Source organism: Epithele typhae (genome assembly GCF_022376455.1).
Source record: "Epithele typhae strain CBS 203.58 chromosome Unknown BXZ73scaffold_1, whole genome shotgun sequence".
In the NCBI taxonomy this organism is placed as follows: Eukaryota; Fungi; Basidiomycota; class Agaricomycetes; order Polyporales; family Epitheliaceae; genus Epithele; species Epithele typhae.
Window position 1 is genome coordinate 1,819,662 of NW_025954192.1, and position 15,473 is coordinate 1,835,134.

The following is a 15,473-nucleotide window of genomic DNA, read 5'->3' on the forward strand; positions in this document are numbered from 1 at the left end:
GACCCCATCTCTCGCACAGGCACTTCCATGTCCATGGGCTCAATGTATTCTATCCAGTCGCCTCAGCGCATGGGTCCTCCCATGGGTCTTCCCACATCCCCTGATCAGATGCGTCGCGGTCCCCAGCACGAATGGACACCGGACGTTCCGCCTCCGTCCACTCCGGTGGCAGCGGTGGCACCAGCTTCTACAGTGAAGGGCACGACCCAGAAGGCGACGTGGTGAGCCTATACTCGTACACCGAGGAGCCTGCCGTGGCCCAGCAGAATCAGCAAGGTCCCCCGCCAGGCCGTGGCTACCCTCCTCCGCCTGGGAGTTGGCAAGGACACGGACAACCCATGTACAATGGCCCTCCTCCTCAAGGGGGCGACTTCAACTATCTCTACGCGGCCGCCTCGGACGTATTAGGAATGGCGCCTCCTCCCGGGGCTGCCCCCCCACCTGGACAGCCGATGTATGGAGGCTATCCCCAAGGACCGGGACAAGGACCGGGACCTTCTGGCCAGTTTCTCCCTCCTGGTCCTGCCCAACCGCCCTACCCTCGCTCCGGTCCGTCGCCATCTCCCTATGCCCAACAAAACTATGGCCCCCCGCCGGGCCAGCATCAAGCGTTCCTCGGACCCCCTGGCCAGTACCCCCCTGGTCCTGGGGGTTACCCCAACGACTCGCAGACTAGCCTCACGAGAGGCGTCTCGAACGCCTCCTCGTTCCGGACAGCCCCTTCAATGGGCCCACCGCCTCAGGAGGAGCCAGAGTTCGAGATGTCTCGCCCTCGGATGAATAGATCCGAGACAGTGACTTCTGTCAACCCTCGCACGCAGAAGATCAAGGCCATCGACCTTAGCGCCCCTCCATTCACCAAGGAGTACATCGACCAGTATCGCGCACGTATCAAAGACGACCCGGATCCGGAGGCTCAGTTCATATACGCGAAGTATCTTATCGACGCTGCAAAGAAACTCGGCAGTGACGCCAAGGATCAAAGAGGGCTACGGAAGTACCGCGACGCTTTGATTCAAGAGTCTCTCAAAGTCATCCGACGGCTAGCCACACAGGGCCAGCCCTTCGACGATGCGCAGTTCTTCCTCGCCAATTGCCACGGCACCGGTATGCTGGGCTTGCAAGTTGACCACGAACGAGCCTACCACCTGTACCTTCAAGCCGCGAAGCAAAATCACGCCGCCGCCTGCTACCGCGTTGCAGTATGTAACGAGATCGGGGCTGGGACCCGGGCCGATCCTCAACGCGCCGCGGCATTCTACCGCAAAGCAGCGTCCCTGGGCGACACAGCGGCTATGTACAAGCTTGGCGTCATCCTCCTACGAGGACTTCTCAAGCAGCCGCCGAACCCACGCGAAGCGATAGGTTGGCTCCGGCGCGCGGCGGAACAGGCGGACGAAGAGAACCCGCACGCGCTGCACGAGCTCGCGATGCTCCACGAGAACCCTGCGAACGGGGTTGTGCCATGCGACCCAGGGTACGCGCGGGATCTGTACGAGCGCGCGGGTCGCCTCGGATACACGCACTCGCAGTACAAGCTCGGGCAGGCGTACGAGTACGGGTCGATGAACTGCCCGGTGGACCCGCGGCGGTCGATCGCGTGGTACACGAAGGCGGCGGAGAAGGGGCACTCGGAGGCGGAGCTGGCGCTGAGCGGTTGGTACCTGACGGGCAGCGAGGGGGTGCTGAAGCAGAGCGACTCGGAGGCGTATCTGTGGGCGAGGAGGGCGGCGAACAAGGGTCTGAGCAAGGCCGAGTACGCGGTCGGGTACTACGCGGAGGTCGGCATCGGTGTCAAGCAGGACGTCGAGTTCGCGAAGCGGTGGTACATGCGTGCAGCAGGTCAGTCGGGCGCGGTCCTGGTGGCGAATGTGGCTAATGTGTTTGCTTGCAGCGCAGGGAAACAAGCGGGCAATGAACCGGCTGACGGAGATGAAGCGGAACGGGAACAAGCGGGCGAACATGGCGCGGCCGACGCGGCAGGACGCGAAGGACGAGTGTGTGATTGTATAGCACGGCCAGTCGAGGCGAGCAGACCGCTGGGAGACGGACGGGGTGGACGGACTGTAGAACGCGCTCGGGGCCGGCTGCTGCTGTATTTGCCCTCGCTCATCTTATCTAATCTCCGAGCCCGCGCGCCCGTACCCTGTATTCTCTTCTTAATCCATCCACGATACCCCCATCCCCTCCCCTCCACACCTGCCCCCCGCACCCCGCTGCACCCCATGGCCGACGCAGAAGTGAGCGTGCTGGCCGCCCGCAGTCTGCCCTCGAGCTGACCGGTCGCGCCCAGGCCTCGCTTCTCGAGTACCTCGAGTCCCCGCAGCTCAACTGCCTCAACGAGGCGCCACAGCACACCCTCAAGGGCATCCTCGCGGACAAGAAGAAGAACACGGGCAGCGCGTACCTGCAGAGCGACGCCGACGAGCAGCTCCTGCTCAACATCCCCGTACGCGTCCCCCGGTCGCGCCACTGATCAATCTCCCCACTGCCTGCTGACGCCCCGCCCTCCTCCTCCTCCCCCCCTCGGGCTCTGCGGCGAGCACAGTTCAACCAGACGGTCAAGATCCGCGCGATCGCGCTGCAGACGGCGGAGGTCGCCCGCGGCCCGAGGACGGTGCGGCTGCTGATCAACCGGCCGTCGCTGAGCTTCGAGGACGGCGAGGAGGCGAGCGCGGTCGTGCAGGAGCTCGAGCTCTCGGAGGCGGACGTCCGGGAGGGCAGGAAGGTCCCGCTCCGGTTCGTGCGCTTCCAGTCGGTGACGAGTCTGCATGTGAGTCCCCGCCGTCCGTGCGCTCTTCTCCCCCGTCTGCGCGGCGCTGGGGTGTGGGCGGTGTGCTGAACGTTCGGCGGGGGCGGCGTGCAGGCGTTTGTGGTGTCGAACCAGGGAGGCGAGGACGAGACGCGTGTTGACGCGATCGACGTCTTTGGGATGCCCGTCATGTACGTGCATTCGCCCTCTTGGTCTCTGCGTCCGCGCTGACTGCAGGTCCGACCAGGGGAACGAGAGACGTGAGCGGGCTGAAGAAGGTCGAAGATGAATGATCCGTTCGCTGCGATTCTGAGAGTAGGACGACATGTACGTAGCAAATAGAACGTGTACGATGCACGGAGGCTAGAGACGTTCATTCCGTGACATTACTTGCCATCGATCTGCAACCACATGCTCCACCGTCGTCGCGCCTCTTTGTCCCCTTCGAATACCCAATTGACCCTGCGCACTTCGGTGAATCCTTCATCGGTCGTGGGCTCCTCGTACGCGGCGCGGAAGCTGGTAAACGCGTTGAATGGCAAGAGCTCGCGTTTGGGCTGAGCGGGCGACAGATGATTAGCACATAGACTAGTAGAAGTGGTGGATCGTGTCGCACCTCCGAGGCGGCCTGCTCTGGAGGCAAGTTGAACGCTCGGTAGAGGTTGTTGTGCCATGCCAACTCCATGGAACCCGTGAAGATGAGACAACTGAGGGACGTGTTAGACGCATCATCTCGGCGGGCGGACAAAACGTATACCGGGTAGGGACTTTGTGCTTCTTGGCGAGATCGAGGTAGTACTTGCGGGTCGCTACGTTGCGGTTTGTGTTGTCTAACATGGGATCAGCGCGAGAGCCTTCAGTGGTTGCGCAGAGGGCTCACCCACAACAACACTCTGTTTGTTTTGTAGAGCTTCCCCGGCGGCCTTGACACACTTGTCACGCGTCTTCAATGAATCTTGGTTGACGTGCACATAACCCGCGGGGTCGAAGTGGTTGCGGACGAAGGAAGACTTTCCTAAGGCCGGATACCCTACAAGCAGTACCAGCTCGGGGGTAGAGAGAGCAGGTACTAGAGGGGGGTCAGACGGTTCTAGTAGGGGTTCTGTGGACGGAGTGTTGGAGAAAATGCTCTGCAATAACGGGAAAAGTTGGACGGACCCTCCGCTGGTAAAGACGACACATTAAACCCAGGTAATGTGTATGGGGCTCCTTGAAGTCCTAAGAAATACTCCTAGGAAGATATCCGTTGGCGCCAATGACATTCTGTGAAGCGATGGCCTACCTCTGGCGTATAGAATGGCAGGCGAAGATTAAGTGCAAGCTTCCTGTCTGTCGATGAGTGGTCGCCTTTGCGTCCAGCAGCATCACCAACGAAAAATGACTCTGAGAGGTCTTGATAGCGCGATGTGAGAAGGGGTGAGGTTGCCCGAGCGACAAAAACCAACAGACGCACCTATCTGGACCCCGTCGCCTGCATATATGCGCTCAAGCTCCTGCCACATGCCCGGCATAGGCTTTCGATATCCATCCTTCTCGGTGGCCGCGAAAATGCGAAAAGGGACATCCGGGAGCTGGTGCGGGTGTTTGTTGAGTGCAGCACAGTTTCGTCAACGGCCAGACGTACTGCAGCTGCGATGAGAGGGATCTTCTTCTTCCAGTCGTTGATTAGGGCCGTGGTGCGGAGGGCTTGGTTGGTGATGATGACTACCGAGTACCTGCAGGAGGAGTGAGGAAAAGCACGAGAGAACGGCGGACAATCGGACGGACGTACCCTTGGTCGTGTACGTCCTTGAGCTTTGCGGGCACCCTTTTGTTCCACCATTCGAACGTTGGTGGAGTGCCCTTCTTGGGAAAGGAGGACGTTATGAGGCAGCCGTCAAGATCAAAGGCGGCGACCTTGGTGGACGGGCGCGGCTCATGACTGAGGCCGTGCAAGCAGGAGCGTTTTGTTCCGAGAGAGGGTAATATCCAGCGAAAATGCGAAGAGTCTGTCGAACTAGCACCGGGCTTGTCGAAGAGAGGGAAGACTGGGGATGGAGGGGGTGAACATACGAGCTCAGGAAGAGAAACGCGACTTGCGCTTCTGGGACTTTGAAGACGGTCCAGGGGTTGCAGAGTCGAGATGATCTGCTGACCGTTTCTTGGAGGCTGCGAGGTAAATGGGTGAGAGGGGGAGGAGGGGGGCACACAGGACACGTACATTGCTTGGAGCCAGAGGACATGCGCGATGGCGCGCGTTTCGCACTAGCAGAGCGGAGGATGCGGGCGAGTATCGTGCGAGGCACGCGAGTGCGCGAGGGGGCGGGCTTTGGAGACGTGGGAGGTGCAGCGAAGGCGGCCCAGACGGAATCCCGAGAGCGGAAGACGCGTGGGTGGCGTGAGATCGGGCCAAGCGAGCGTTGCAACAAACAAACACTCCTGATGTAATTCCAATTGTACAACATCTATGCACGATTCCAACGCGCGCACTTGTCTACAGGGGAACCGCCTCTATTTTACCTGTCCTTCGAGAAATATTCACGGGCGGTGTTGGGTGTTGGAGCGTTCGTCTCACCACCCTTGGGCTTCGGACGATGGGTGTCGACCGCCTGGATGGGCACGGCGTAGCGCTCCTCGTCACAACCGTAGGCCTTGGGCGTCAGCTTGATGACGGTGTGTAGAGGAATCTTGATGTATGGAAGATCCGCCTGAGGAAGATCATGGAAGTACGCATACAAGCACCGGAGAATGGCCTGTATCAACCGCCGAGTGAGTGGGTTGTTTCAGCACCAGAGCAGTTGCATTACCTGATGGCCGATTATCAGGATGTTCTCTTGCCTCTCCAGCTCCATAATGACGGGCTCCAGCCGTACGACCACATCGCGATACGATTCACCGCCTGTCGAACGGTGAGGAAACAATGGCTGGAGTAGGCTCATCTGACTGACCTCGGTAGCGGTAGTTGAACTTGTCCTCGTCACGGTTTGCAAAGTCTTCAGGGTACGCTTGCTGGAACCTCGATAAGTGAGGTTGTGCATGTCCCACAAAAGGAACTGACCTCGATCTCTTCATATGTCATACCGTCGCATACTCCAGCGTCGAGTTCGTCGAGCGACTTCCACGTGAGCTTGTTATACGGCAGCTCTTGCGCGGTCTGGATGGTTCGTTGAAGAGTCGAAGTCCATACCTATTTGACGTCGGCAACCACCAGCTGGAAGGAAATTTACAGCTCTGCGTACCGTCAAGGGCGCGTCGCCGATGTTCTCAGTGATCAGTCGAGGCAACGCTTTGGAATACTTCAATCCGCGCTCGGACAACAAAGAGTCGCCCCCAATCTTGCCCTCGACGTTATACTGGCTTTCTCCGTGCTGTCAAGTTGTTGTCAATGGTAGCTGCAGAGCAGTGAAAAAAAATACTCACTCGAGAAAAGAAGATGCTGCGGGGCTTGAGGTGCAGGTTCATCAAGTAGAAGGCGATTCGACTTTGAAGATAACCGTGAATGTGGCAGAGAGTCACTTGGTTGCCGACATTTTTGATCCTCAAACAGGACAGATGCGGCTCAGTGATCGTCTCATACACGGCCTCGTACTCTCGGATCCTCCGCTCGAAGTCGGCTTTGGCTTGTTCGCGAGACATGTCCTTGTAGTCCGGGTCACCAGAGGATACCTTTAGTGCGACGTTGGCGGCGATCACAGCAGGGTCGTCGCAAACGGACTCGAGGAAAATCACGACGAGACCGGGTTCGCGCGCGACCCGTTCTTCGATCTTCTTCCTTTAACACAAGTGAGACTGAGTTACAAGATCTCGACCCGTGAACGCCTACCTCCGGCTGCGCGTACTGTTAGTAGCGTCGTGGATGCCAACGTTCCCCCCGTCCTTGAGCCACTTGATGAGCATCTCAAGACTGTCGTTGGCCAGCTCTTCTCGGATCCTGGTAGCTTCGGAGTTATCGTGGCTAAAGTACGAGGCCGTGTGGTCCTCGCGTTTGCCGCTCCTGCAACCAAACACGAATGAGCAACGTGACGGGTCCTTCGAATCAGGTGCGTACTGCTGTGCCTTCTGGCGGGCGCGAGAGCGGCGAAGCTGGCCGACATTGAAGACCTGAATCGGCGATCAGAGGGGATCGAGATCTGAGGGTGGGAAGGCGGGCGCGCCTTCACGTTATACTCCAACCACTGCGGGGTCATATGAACACGACGTTTCGGGGAAGATCTGGGACAGCTAGAAGCGCACCTTGAGGTATCGCATGAGTTTGTTGCTCAGATAGGATTTGCCACGGGCGGGCAGGCCGACCTGGCTGGTATTTAGTCTGCGGCGCGAAAGAGATGGCAGGGTGGAAGCGCACCATGGCAAGCACGATCTTGGCCTCGGAATAGTCAGGCTTGCCGACTGGAGACGGTGAGCGGGCATTTGAGATGGAGGAAAAGAGGGCGCACCCTTGCCGCCGATCCCGACGACAGACCGCGGAGGGGTGGATGCTTGGGACATGATCCGGCTTGTCGCCGTGGACTGATCAAACTCCTTGAGCCTGGAGAAGTGTGGGCGGGGCACCTGGTCGGTATATGCGCAGGTGCTTACATCGTGCCCCCAGCCTTGAAGACTGCGGGGGGAGAGCCGATTTCAGGCAGAGAGATGTCGATCCCCGGGACGGCGTTGACGGAGATGGGCGCATTCTCGGTCTGGGACATGTCCTGGAGGACGCCATCGACGGCGGCGAGCTCGCGGGAGGTGATGGAAGGCCGGAAGGTGTTTGGAGTATCGGTCGACGACATGGCGGGCGCAAGGGGAGACGAGGACGGTGGGCGGGCGTCGGCGGAGGGCCATGGTCGCGGCCAAGCGTCGGAATGGATTCCACGTGCCGATCGTCCACCGCACGGCGCACGCGCGACGCGACGCGGTCCGGCCTCCCGCCTCCGTCGTCCCCACCCCCATGTCCATGTCCTCCCTCGACTCCGCGCTGCAGCCGCAGGGCTTCCACTTCACCGTCTCCACCTCGGTCATCTCGCCCCCGACGTCGCCCTCGACCAGTGCGCCCTCCACGTCCTGCACGACCTCGGCCCCGATGTGTACGCCGACGAGTACGAGTTGGCACAACGGCCAGACTACACCACCGCCCTCTGGGGCCTCTCAGACCTCGAGCGACCTCTCTCTGCCGTGCCTCCAGACGGGACCGTCCTCCTCCTGACTGCTGGGCTCAGGCCCGGCTCGAGTGTCACGCTAGACGTCCCCCTGCATGCCCGGTATGCAACGCCGGTCTCCGGAGACTCTGCTGCATATCACACCGCGCGACTACGGAGGCCGCTCGGCTTTCTATCATGCCCCCTCGACAGTGAGTGCCCGTCCTCGGTCGCGCATTGGAGTCCGAGTGAACGAGTGCTCCCTCAGAGCCAGCGCCCGTGCCGGACGCCCTGCTCTCCTACGTCTCGCTCCCCGGATGGCCGACTGGCTCCCTTGCTCTGATCCACGACGCTGCGCCCCGGGATCCGCTCGAGGTCACCGTCCCGGTGGGGGTGCTGGAAGACCTCAAATGGGTCGACGTCGGCACTGCGGCGGTCATGCTCGCCGCGTTCTTCTACCTGCTCGCGTCCGCAACTCGCACCGCCCGCCGGCTCGCCGCCAAGTCGTCCACAAAAACGGATTGACAGTCAAGAGCAATAGTCAGTACAGTACGCGGTGTGTGGGGCAGAGCGGTATACGAAGATGCTGATGTAGATCGTAGGAGCAGCGTCCAAATGGGCGGGCCGGCGGGGGTCGGGAGCGGGAGAGGTGTCTGGTCGAAGGGGGGTGGTGCGCGGCGCGCGGGGGATCCGTAGCCAATGTCCACCGATATGCACACATGTCCCACCACGTCCCGCGTCCCGCCTGCGGGCGATGTCGTCCGCGCGGTCGGCGAGGGAGCGCGGCGGAGGGCGGGGCGTTCATGTGATGACGCACCGTGGCTTCTTGACCATCTTCCCCCACTTGCCCTTCATGCTCTCCTTGAGCGCGAGGTTGAACACCTCCTTGACGTTGTCCCCCGTCTTGGCCGAGCACTCGACGTAGCGCGCCCCGATCTCCTTCGCGACGCGAGGCCCTGCTCGGTGGTCACCGGCAGCTGGCCCTGCGCGCTCAGCATCCGCCGCGTCTGCTCGTCGCGTCGGAGGTCGGTCTTGGTCGCGACGAGGATCCGCGGGACGTCTTCGCAGAAGTGCGCGACCTCGGGGAACCACTGCGCAGAAAGAAGAGAGACGAAGGGAACGGTGCCGGGTCTGCATTCCGAGCGCAAAGGAGGGAGAGCGGAGGACGCACCTTGTCCTGGACGTTCCCGAGGCTGACGGGGTAGTCGACGGAGAAGACGATGAGGATCACGTTGCTCTCCGGATAGCTGAGTGGCCGCAGGCGGTCGTACTCCTCCTGCCCGGCGGTGTCCCAGAGCGCGAGCTCGACGAGCTTGCCATCAAAGTTGACGAGCGTGACGTAGTTCTCGAACACGGTGGGGATGTACGCCTGCGGCGAGGCGTCAGAACACGGGCGGGCAGCCGGAAGGGCGACGCAGCTGCACGCACTTCTGGAAAACGATTCTCCGCGTACACGATGAGAAGACATGTCTTCCCGCAGCCACCTGCAGGGCACGAGGTTAGTTTGGACAGGCCGCAGAGCCGCGCAGACACGCACCGTCACCGACGACTACGAGCTTCCGCTTGATGTCTGGCCTGCGTGGAGGCCCCGAAGACTCGCCGGGGTTGTAGGGAGTGGCCATCGCGATAGGAAGAGGGCGCCGAATAGAGTCAAGTGAAGCGAAGGGACGCTGTGGGAGTCGGGAGGGCGAGCAGGGAGGGAATGGTGGTTAGAGGCTGCGGCGGGCAGGCAGCCGCGGTGGGACGCGTAGAGCACGAGCAGACAAAGGCGCAGGGACGAAGGTCTTGGCCAACGGGGAGGGGGATGAGGACGGTGGTGGCGGTTCGAGTCGCGTTGTCGTCTTGTTCACGTGCACCGCGCGTCCGCCGATCGCCCACGATCGCCCTGGCCCGTGTCCCGGCGAGGCGGACTCTCATCTCATCGCACAAGGCAGAGAATAGAAAAGGCGGAATGTATAACACAGGGTACTGTCACAAAATCTAGATGGTGTACTATGCTACGAATGGCGTGCAGGGATATGCGATAGACAATGCAACAGTGATCGACAAGCAACGACGTCCATCTCTCCTCCTCTCTAGTCTCCCCTCTCGGTAGCGATACAGAACAAGCACAGTCAGCGTCCATCGACCCAACCCGCTACTGGTTCGCGCACTGCACCCGTGGCTGCTCATCGTCCTCGTCCATCGCGTCCTCGCCTGTTGCCCGCTCCCGTTGTCGCTGGTCCACCTCGTCCAGCTCCACCTCCTCTACCGCCAGGCCCTTGTCAAACTTCTCTATCGCCTGGCGCGGTGGCAACGCCTGCTCAAGCAGAGGAACTGATTCGAGCGGAATCGAATCCGGGAACTTGACCGATATCTTGACAAACAGGTCACCGGGTTCGTGGTGTCGCTGTGATGGCATACCCTGGCCGCGGATCACCTTGAGGTCATCTACATCGAGCGAAGTCGATCAGCACGGGCCCGCCACTCGCATGCATGAGGATACGCACCGTGCTTGAGTACTTCACCAGGCGTGATATTGACCATGAGCACGCGGTCGTCGAGGTGCTTGATCGCAAACTGGCCACCGGCGAGTGCGGTCAAGAGATCGACCTCCTGCTCGAGGAAGAGGTCGTTCTCCTGCCGCTTGAACCGCTCGTGCGGCTTCTCCTCGATGACGATGATCACGTCGCCCGGCGTGACGCCTGGCGCCTGGTCGCTCTCGCCGCGGAAGTTGATTGTCTGCCCGCCACGCATGCCCTTGTCGATGTGGACCTCGAGCATCTTTTTCTCCGAGATGACCTTGCGGCCGTTGCACGTCTTGCACTTGTCTTTGTGGTTGATGATCTCGCCCGTGCCGCTGCACTCGTCGCACGGCTGCTGGAGCTGCTGGATCATCGGGCCCATCTGGCGGAGAGTGACTTTGACGCCGCGACCAGAGCACGAGTTGCAGGACTTGACGGCACCTTCCTTGCCGCCCTTGCCGTTGCACTTGGCGCAGATGACGTTGCGGGTGAGGGCGAGCTTGGTGGTCTTGCCCTTGTAGAGGTCTTCGAGGGTGACGTGCACTCGGTGGACAAGGTCTTTTGTCTTGCGCGGTCCTTGTGAGCGTGAGGGGCCGCCACCGAAGAACGACCCGCCACCGAAGAGCTGGCTGAAGAGATCCTGGGAGGGATTGCACTGCTCAGCCGATTATCACGGAGGTAGGGGGAAAGCGCGCACCTGAGGATCCATGCCACCCATGCCTCCTGCATCGCTCAGACCTGCCTCGCCGCGCGCATCGTAGAGCTGACGCTTTTGGGAATCGGAAAGGACTTCGTAGCTGGACATGGATATATTGGCACTCTGCGGGGAGAGCAGATGTGGCAAGGATTACTCACGCATGGGTCACCTCCTTGAAAAGCTCGGGGTCACCGCCCTTGTCTGGATGCAGCCTGAGAGCCCTGTGGAGTGATGTGTAAGCGGGCGAACCCTAGCTTGAGATGAGAGGAATGTCGCGGACTTCTTGCGGTAGGCTTTCTTGAGATCGGTCTCACTCGCATCGGGAGTCACGTCGAGGAGATCATAGTACTTGCTGCGGTGAGAGCCGGTCACTACAGGAGCACGAGCAGAGCAGGATGGATGCGTACGTTTCCTTGACCATTGGAGGAGATCGGGGAGAAGGAGAGGGAAAGGGAAAGGGACGGGGAGCGGAAAGAGTAATGGACGACAAGCGGGAGACGCGTAGAGGATAAAAGGCGGACGGACAGCGAACCCCGGAGAACGTCCCAGAAACTTCGCCGCCCCCGTTCGAGCGTCCCCCGATATGGAAGGTGCCCGGGCACGTCTCCCGGCCCGCTCTCCGGCGCCCAACTACCACCAATATAATCATGCTCTGAGCACTCAGCTCTCCCCCGCCACGTCTGGGTACACTCCGAATCTTCGCTGGGTGGTCACCGGGATGGCCGCACGCGCGTCCTCGAACGTCTTCGGGTCTGCGGCCTGCCTCAGCTCTCGGCGTGCGCTGCGCGGGTCGCCGTGGCTTACCGATGTGCACATACAGGATGTCCTCCTCGTGTCCTGCCTCCTCCAGTACCCTGCCCCTGCGTGCCATCTGTCAGCTGCGGCACACCGGGGAAGACCAACCGCCGCCTACATCGGATCTACGACCATCGAGTGGCCCCACTGCACGCCCGGCCGGTCAGCATTCCACATCCGCCTCGGTCGGAGGGCTGCTCACCGCATGGTAGCTCTGCGTCATGTCCCGCGCCGGGCTGCACATCGAGAAGAACACCTGGTTGTCCACCGCGCTGAAATGCACCATCAGCGAATGTGTTTCCGCAGTGCTCGACCACCACACACCGTGCACGCTGCAGGAGCTCCCAATGCATCGGTCCGGTCGTCGTGTTGAACGCGCTGGGGTAGATCATCATGTGGCACCCTGCCGTGTGCGCGGCCAGTCAGTCGCTCGTCGAAGACGACAGGTGGACGTGGACCGACCTCGACGAGCACAAGTCATGGCCAACTCCGGGAACCTGACGTCGTAGCAGATCCCCAGTCCGATGCGCGCAAACTCTGCATTCCCTCCTGTGGTCAGCACACAAGCACCACACAGCTCAAGAAACCGCACCGGTGTCCAAATGGTTGATCGTCTCTCCTGGACTAAGATTCTCGCTTTCCTAGTGTGGGCCGGTGCGCGTTTGAGATCGCATACACCCAACTCAAGGCTGAGACAAACCTTGAAGGTGATCTTGCCAGGAATGTCGATGTCGAACAGATGCACCTTCCGGTGCATGGCCACGAGCTCGCCTGGCATGACGTATGGAGCGTGCGTTCATTCGCCATTCCCGACAGACGCGCACCTTTGGGGGAGTACACCGTGGCCGTGTTGTACAGTTTGCCAGTGCTTTGCTCGCGCTCGGGGATAGATCCTAGAACGCGCATCGGTAGAGGCCGCGGCGGTATTGTGATTAGGACCTGCCTCCGATGATCCACACCCCTTCGTCCTTTGCTGCAGCGGCCAGCATCTTGACCGACTGACTCTCCGACTTGTCGACGTCATACAGTTGTCCAGGCGTGTACGCGATGTTTTCAGAGGTCTCTGGGAAGTAGGTGTGGCCGTACAGAGAGTTGAAGCATTCCTACAGGGACGAATCGCGTCCTATAGCGCTGGTGCAGAGGATGGGGTGCTGGAACCCACGGGAAGGACTACGAGATCAGGTTTCGGCTTGTTTCCACCGTCGCCGCTGACAGCCTTGGAAATCATCTCCCTGGCATGCTTGAGGTTTGCTGGAACAGCGTGTCAGCAGGGCCGTCGATAAGCGGAGAGCAGCCTCGAACCGGCTTTGTCGACTCCAACCTGGCCGAGCTGGATGAGGGCGAGGTTGAACGGCTTGAACGCAGGGGCAGTGGTGGAAGACATCGCGCGCAAAAGGTGGACGATCGGAAAGAAGAGAGGGCGGGCGGTCGGGCGAGCACGCGAAACATGCGCGAGTGAGACAAGAATTGCGGGAACGACGGCGGGGGCGGGAGACCGGGCGGAGAGGCCGGGAGATAAGATAAGATGGGCCTGATCGATGCATCGGGCGGCCTTTGTCGTCCGTCGAAGCCGGCCAACCGTACTCACTCCCAGCCGTCGCGGACGACAAGGAGGAAGAAAGGTGCGTCGTCGTCCTTGCAAAACGGTGCGCGGCGACTGAGGCCCCTGTCCAGCTGCCCTCGTCCGTACGTCGTCGACTGCGTCATGGCCCCAGACCCGGTCCTCGTCGTCTACAACCCCGTCTGCGGCGACCGCTCCGCCCAGGCCTTCTTCGACGCCCACGTCCTCCCCCTCCTCGCCCAGCACGGCGTCGCACCCGCGAAAGTCGCCACCACCGAGAGCCCAGGCCACGTCGGCCAGCTGCTCGTCGACTTCCTCGCCGCCGCGGACCCTGCCGCGCCGCTCTCTGTCGTCCTCGGCTCGGGCGACGGCACCCTGCACGAGCTCATCAACGTCCTCCACAAGTCTGCGGGCGGCTCCGCCCTCCCCCGCATCAACGTCGCCCTCGTCCCCTGCGGCACCGCCAACGCCCTCTACGCCGCCCTCTTCCCCCCCTCGCCCGACGACGACCCGGTCCAGTACCGGCTCCGCTCCGTCCAGCAGCTCCTCGCCCCCGCCCCGCGCACCATCCCCCTCAACCTCGCCGTCGCGGACATCGCGCCCGGGCCCGTCGCGACGCCGGGCGTGCCCCGCGGCGCGCGGCAGGCCGCGATCTCCGCCGTCGTCGCCTCGACCGCCCTCCACGCCGCGATCCTCCACGACTCGGAGGCGCTGCGCGCGACGGACCCGAGCATGGAGCGCTTCAAGACCGCCGCGCGGCAGAACGTCACGCGCTGGTACGCCGCCCACGTGAAGCTCTACCCACGCGACGGCGCGGGCGTCGTCGAGGTGTACGACCCCGCGACGGGGACGTTCGTGCCCCACGAGGAGAGCTCGGAGGACGAGCCGATCGTCGACGTCGGGGGCCCGTTTGCGTACTTCTTGTCGACCGTGAACGTGGACAGGCTCGAGCCCGCGTTCAGGATCACGCCGAGGGGCAAGGACGTACTCGGGGAGAAGACGACCGCGGCGCTGGACTTGGTCATGATCAGGCCGTTCAGGGACCCGTCTGTGGACATGGATTCTGAGGAGGTGAGGGCGGCATTTGCGCAGAAGCAGATGACGGTTGTCGGCGGCGCGTATCAGGACGGAAAACACATCGACATGCGCTACGACGACGACGGCAAGATTGTGTCGGAGGGCACTGGACCCACTGTGGTCGAGTACATCCGGTGTGGACGCTGGGTATGGGAGCCGGTGAGTCTCTTGAGCCCCATTGCCCTTGTGACGGAAACTGACAAGGCACAGGACGACATCGACGAGCGCGCGCACTTTGTCTGCACAGACGGCGACATTCTTCTGATACCCAAAGGCGGTAGGGCTGTCTGCACGGCGGCTGCACCGATGGACGCTACCACAGGATTTGCTGTTTACGCTTGAAAGTGCAGATGGCATGTAGTATTCCCTCGAGCCTGTGAGATACCGGTGTACGATGTGTAGTTCTGTATTGCTAGTCTTATACAGTGACGGTCAAAAGTAATGCACACCCTGGCTCTGGCGTCTAGTGCGCTTCATGGCGGGCTCGAATCTCGTCCGTTTGGGACGATTTCTGTATGTACGGGTAGATATTCTGAATGCGAACCTGTGGGTACTTGTTTGAGAAGATTCGGACTAGTATTGAGCGAGATAGGAGGCAAACTCTGTGAGCCACCCTGTCACAGCTGTCACAACTGTGGGCAGGGGGCGACAATGCATGTCTGTAGAAGCAGAACTGCAGAGAGTTGAGAGCTGCGATTTATTTGAGGCTTATTAGGAGTCTGAATGATGCTCTGTGTAGGAATTTCAGGCTGCAGAAACTTCTGGTTGGGTCATGTTTGATCAAACATGGTTTTGAGCTGCCTCAACTCAAATCCGACCATTTGTTCGCACAGGCTCGGTCTGACTGCTACTGCAACAGTATGGAATATTTTTAACATGCTCATAGACGTGATTGATGCAAAAAACCAGAGGAGAAAAGGTGCAGATGTGGTTGTAGAAGGTGCACTGTGGTATTGATCAATGTCACACACATCACAAATCGATGTCTAGA

The 15,473-nt window shown here is 60.9% G+C and overlaps 9 protein-coding genes across 9 annotated transcripts; 4 read left to right on the forward strand and 5 right to left on the reverse strand.

Annotated features, from left to right (window-relative positions):
* Positions 1 to 725: 725 nt before the first annotated feature.
* Positions 726 to 2,013, forward strand: BXZ73DRAFT_37700 (HCP-like protein; the record flags this gene model as incomplete). The annotated part of the gene is made up of 2 exons (XM_048018065.1): positions 726 to 1,842; positions 1,895 to 2,013. 2 exons carry the CDS (start codon positions 726 to 728, stop codon positions 2,011 to 2,013), a joined length of 1,236 nt encoding a protein of 411 aa, XP_047884127.1.
* A 212-nt stretch (positions 2,014 to 2,225) lies between these two features.
* Positions 2,226 to 3,045, forward strand: BXZ73DRAFT_95904 (DUF1000-domain-containing protein; the record flags this gene model as incomplete). The annotated part of the gene is made up of 5 exons (XM_048026935.1): positions 2,226 to 2,240; positions 2,294 to 2,449; positions 2,549 to 2,773; positions 2,867 to 2,943; positions 3,000 to 3,045. 5 exons carry the CDS (start codon positions 2,226 to 2,228, stop codon positions 3,043 to 3,045), a joined length of 519 nt encoding a protein of 172 aa, XP_047884128.1.
* Positions 3,046 to 3,138: 93 nt separating this feature from the next.
* BXZ73DRAFT_86534 (PNK3P-domain-containing protein) lies at positions 3,139 to 4,974 on the reverse strand (the record flags this gene model as incomplete). The annotated part of the gene is made up of 11 exons (XM_048024238.1): positions 3,139 to 3,309; positions 3,369 to 3,459; positions 3,510 to 3,582; positions 3,633 to 3,854; positions 3,911 to 3,983; positions 4,035 to 4,144; positions 4,206 to 4,323; positions 4,377 to 4,467; positions 4,524 to 4,740; positions 4,823 to 4,900; positions 4,953 to 4,974. The coding sequence occupies 11 exons, from the start codon at positions 4,972 to 4,974 to the stop codon at positions 3,139 to 3,141; spliced, it is 1,266 nt and encodes a 421-aa protein (XP_047884129.1).
* Positions 4,975 to 5,247: 273 nt separating this feature from the next.
* BXZ73DRAFT_37578 (bifunctional 6-phosphofructo-2-kinase/fructose-2,6-bisphosphate 2-phosphatase) lies at positions 5,248 to 7,503 on the reverse strand (the record flags this gene model as incomplete). Its single annotated transcript, XM_048018039.1, has 13 exons — positions 5,248 to 5,484; positions 5,539 to 5,630; positions 5,680 to 5,740; positions 5,790 to 5,918; positions 5,971 to 6,099; positions 6,152 to 6,503; positions 6,555 to 6,725; positions 6,780 to 6,832; positions 6,892 to 6,906; positions 6,965 to 7,024; positions 7,077 to 7,120; positions 7,168 to 7,259; positions 7,310 to 7,503. The coding sequence occupies 13 exons, from the start codon at positions 7,501 to 7,503 to the stop codon at positions 5,248 to 5,250; spliced, it is 1,629 nt and encodes a 542-aa protein (XP_047884130.1).
* A 50-nt stretch (positions 7,504 to 7,553) lies between these two features.
* On the forward strand, positions 7,554 to 8,373 carry BXZ73DRAFT_95906 (uncharacterized protein; the record flags this gene model as incomplete). Its single annotated transcript, XM_048026936.1, has 3 exons — positions 7,554 to 7,727; positions 7,760 to 8,060; positions 8,117 to 8,373. The coding sequence occupies 3 exons, from the start codon at positions 7,554 to 7,556 to the stop codon at positions 8,371 to 8,373; spliced, it is 732 nt and encodes a 243-aa protein (XP_047884131.1).
* Positions 8,374 to 8,649: 276 nt separating this feature from the next.
* On the reverse strand, positions 8,650 to 9,470 carry BXZ73DRAFT_86536 (small GTPase superfamily; the record flags this gene model as incomplete). Its single annotated transcript, XM_048024239.1, has 5 exons — positions 8,650 to 8,787; positions 8,820 to 8,939; positions 9,020 to 9,217; positions 9,277 to 9,332; positions 9,386 to 9,470. The coding sequence occupies 5 exons, from the start codon at positions 9,468 to 9,470 to the stop codon at positions 8,650 to 8,652; spliced, it is 597 nt and encodes a 198-aa protein (XP_047884132.1).
* A 515-nt stretch (positions 9,471 to 9,985) lies between these two features.
* Positions 9,986 to 11,470, reverse strand: BXZ73DRAFT_95908 (uncharacterized protein; the record flags this gene model as incomplete). The annotated part of the gene is made up of 6 exons (XM_048026937.1): positions 9,986 to 10,278; positions 10,338 to 10,992; positions 11,050 to 11,149; positions 11,208 to 11,270; positions 11,330 to 11,401; positions 11,457 to 11,470. 6 exons carry the CDS (start codon positions 11,468 to 11,470, stop codon positions 9,986 to 9,988), a joined length of 1,197 nt encoding a protein of 398 aa, XP_047884133.1.
* Positions 11,471 to 11,709: 239 nt separating this feature from the next.
* On the reverse strand, positions 11,710 to 13,228 carry BXZ73DRAFT_37435 (carbon-nitrogen hydrolase; the record flags this gene model as incomplete). Its single annotated transcript, XM_048018003.1, has 12 exons — positions 11,710 to 11,801; positions 11,854 to 11,909; positions 11,963 to 11,991; positions 12,047 to 12,116; positions 12,169 to 12,247; positions 12,307 to 12,381; positions 12,437 to 12,485; positions 12,545 to 12,615; positions 12,669 to 12,787; positions 12,844 to 12,947; positions 13,007 to 13,095; positions 13,147 to 13,228. The coding sequence occupies 12 exons, from the start codon at positions 13,226 to 13,228 to the stop codon at positions 11,710 to 11,712; spliced, it is 915 nt and encodes a 304-aa protein (XP_047884134.1).
* Positions 13,229 to 13,549: 321 nt separating this feature from the next.
* On the forward strand, positions 13,550 to 14,824 carry BXZ73DRAFT_37029 (ATP-NAD kinase-like domain-containing protein; the record flags this gene model as incomplete). The annotated part of the gene is made up of 2 exons (XM_048017930.1): positions 13,550 to 14,641; positions 14,693 to 14,824. 2 exons carry the CDS (start codon positions 13,550 to 13,552, stop codon positions 14,822 to 14,824), a joined length of 1,224 nt encoding a protein of 407 aa, XP_047884135.1.
* Positions 14,825 to 15,473: the final 649 nt, after the last annotated feature.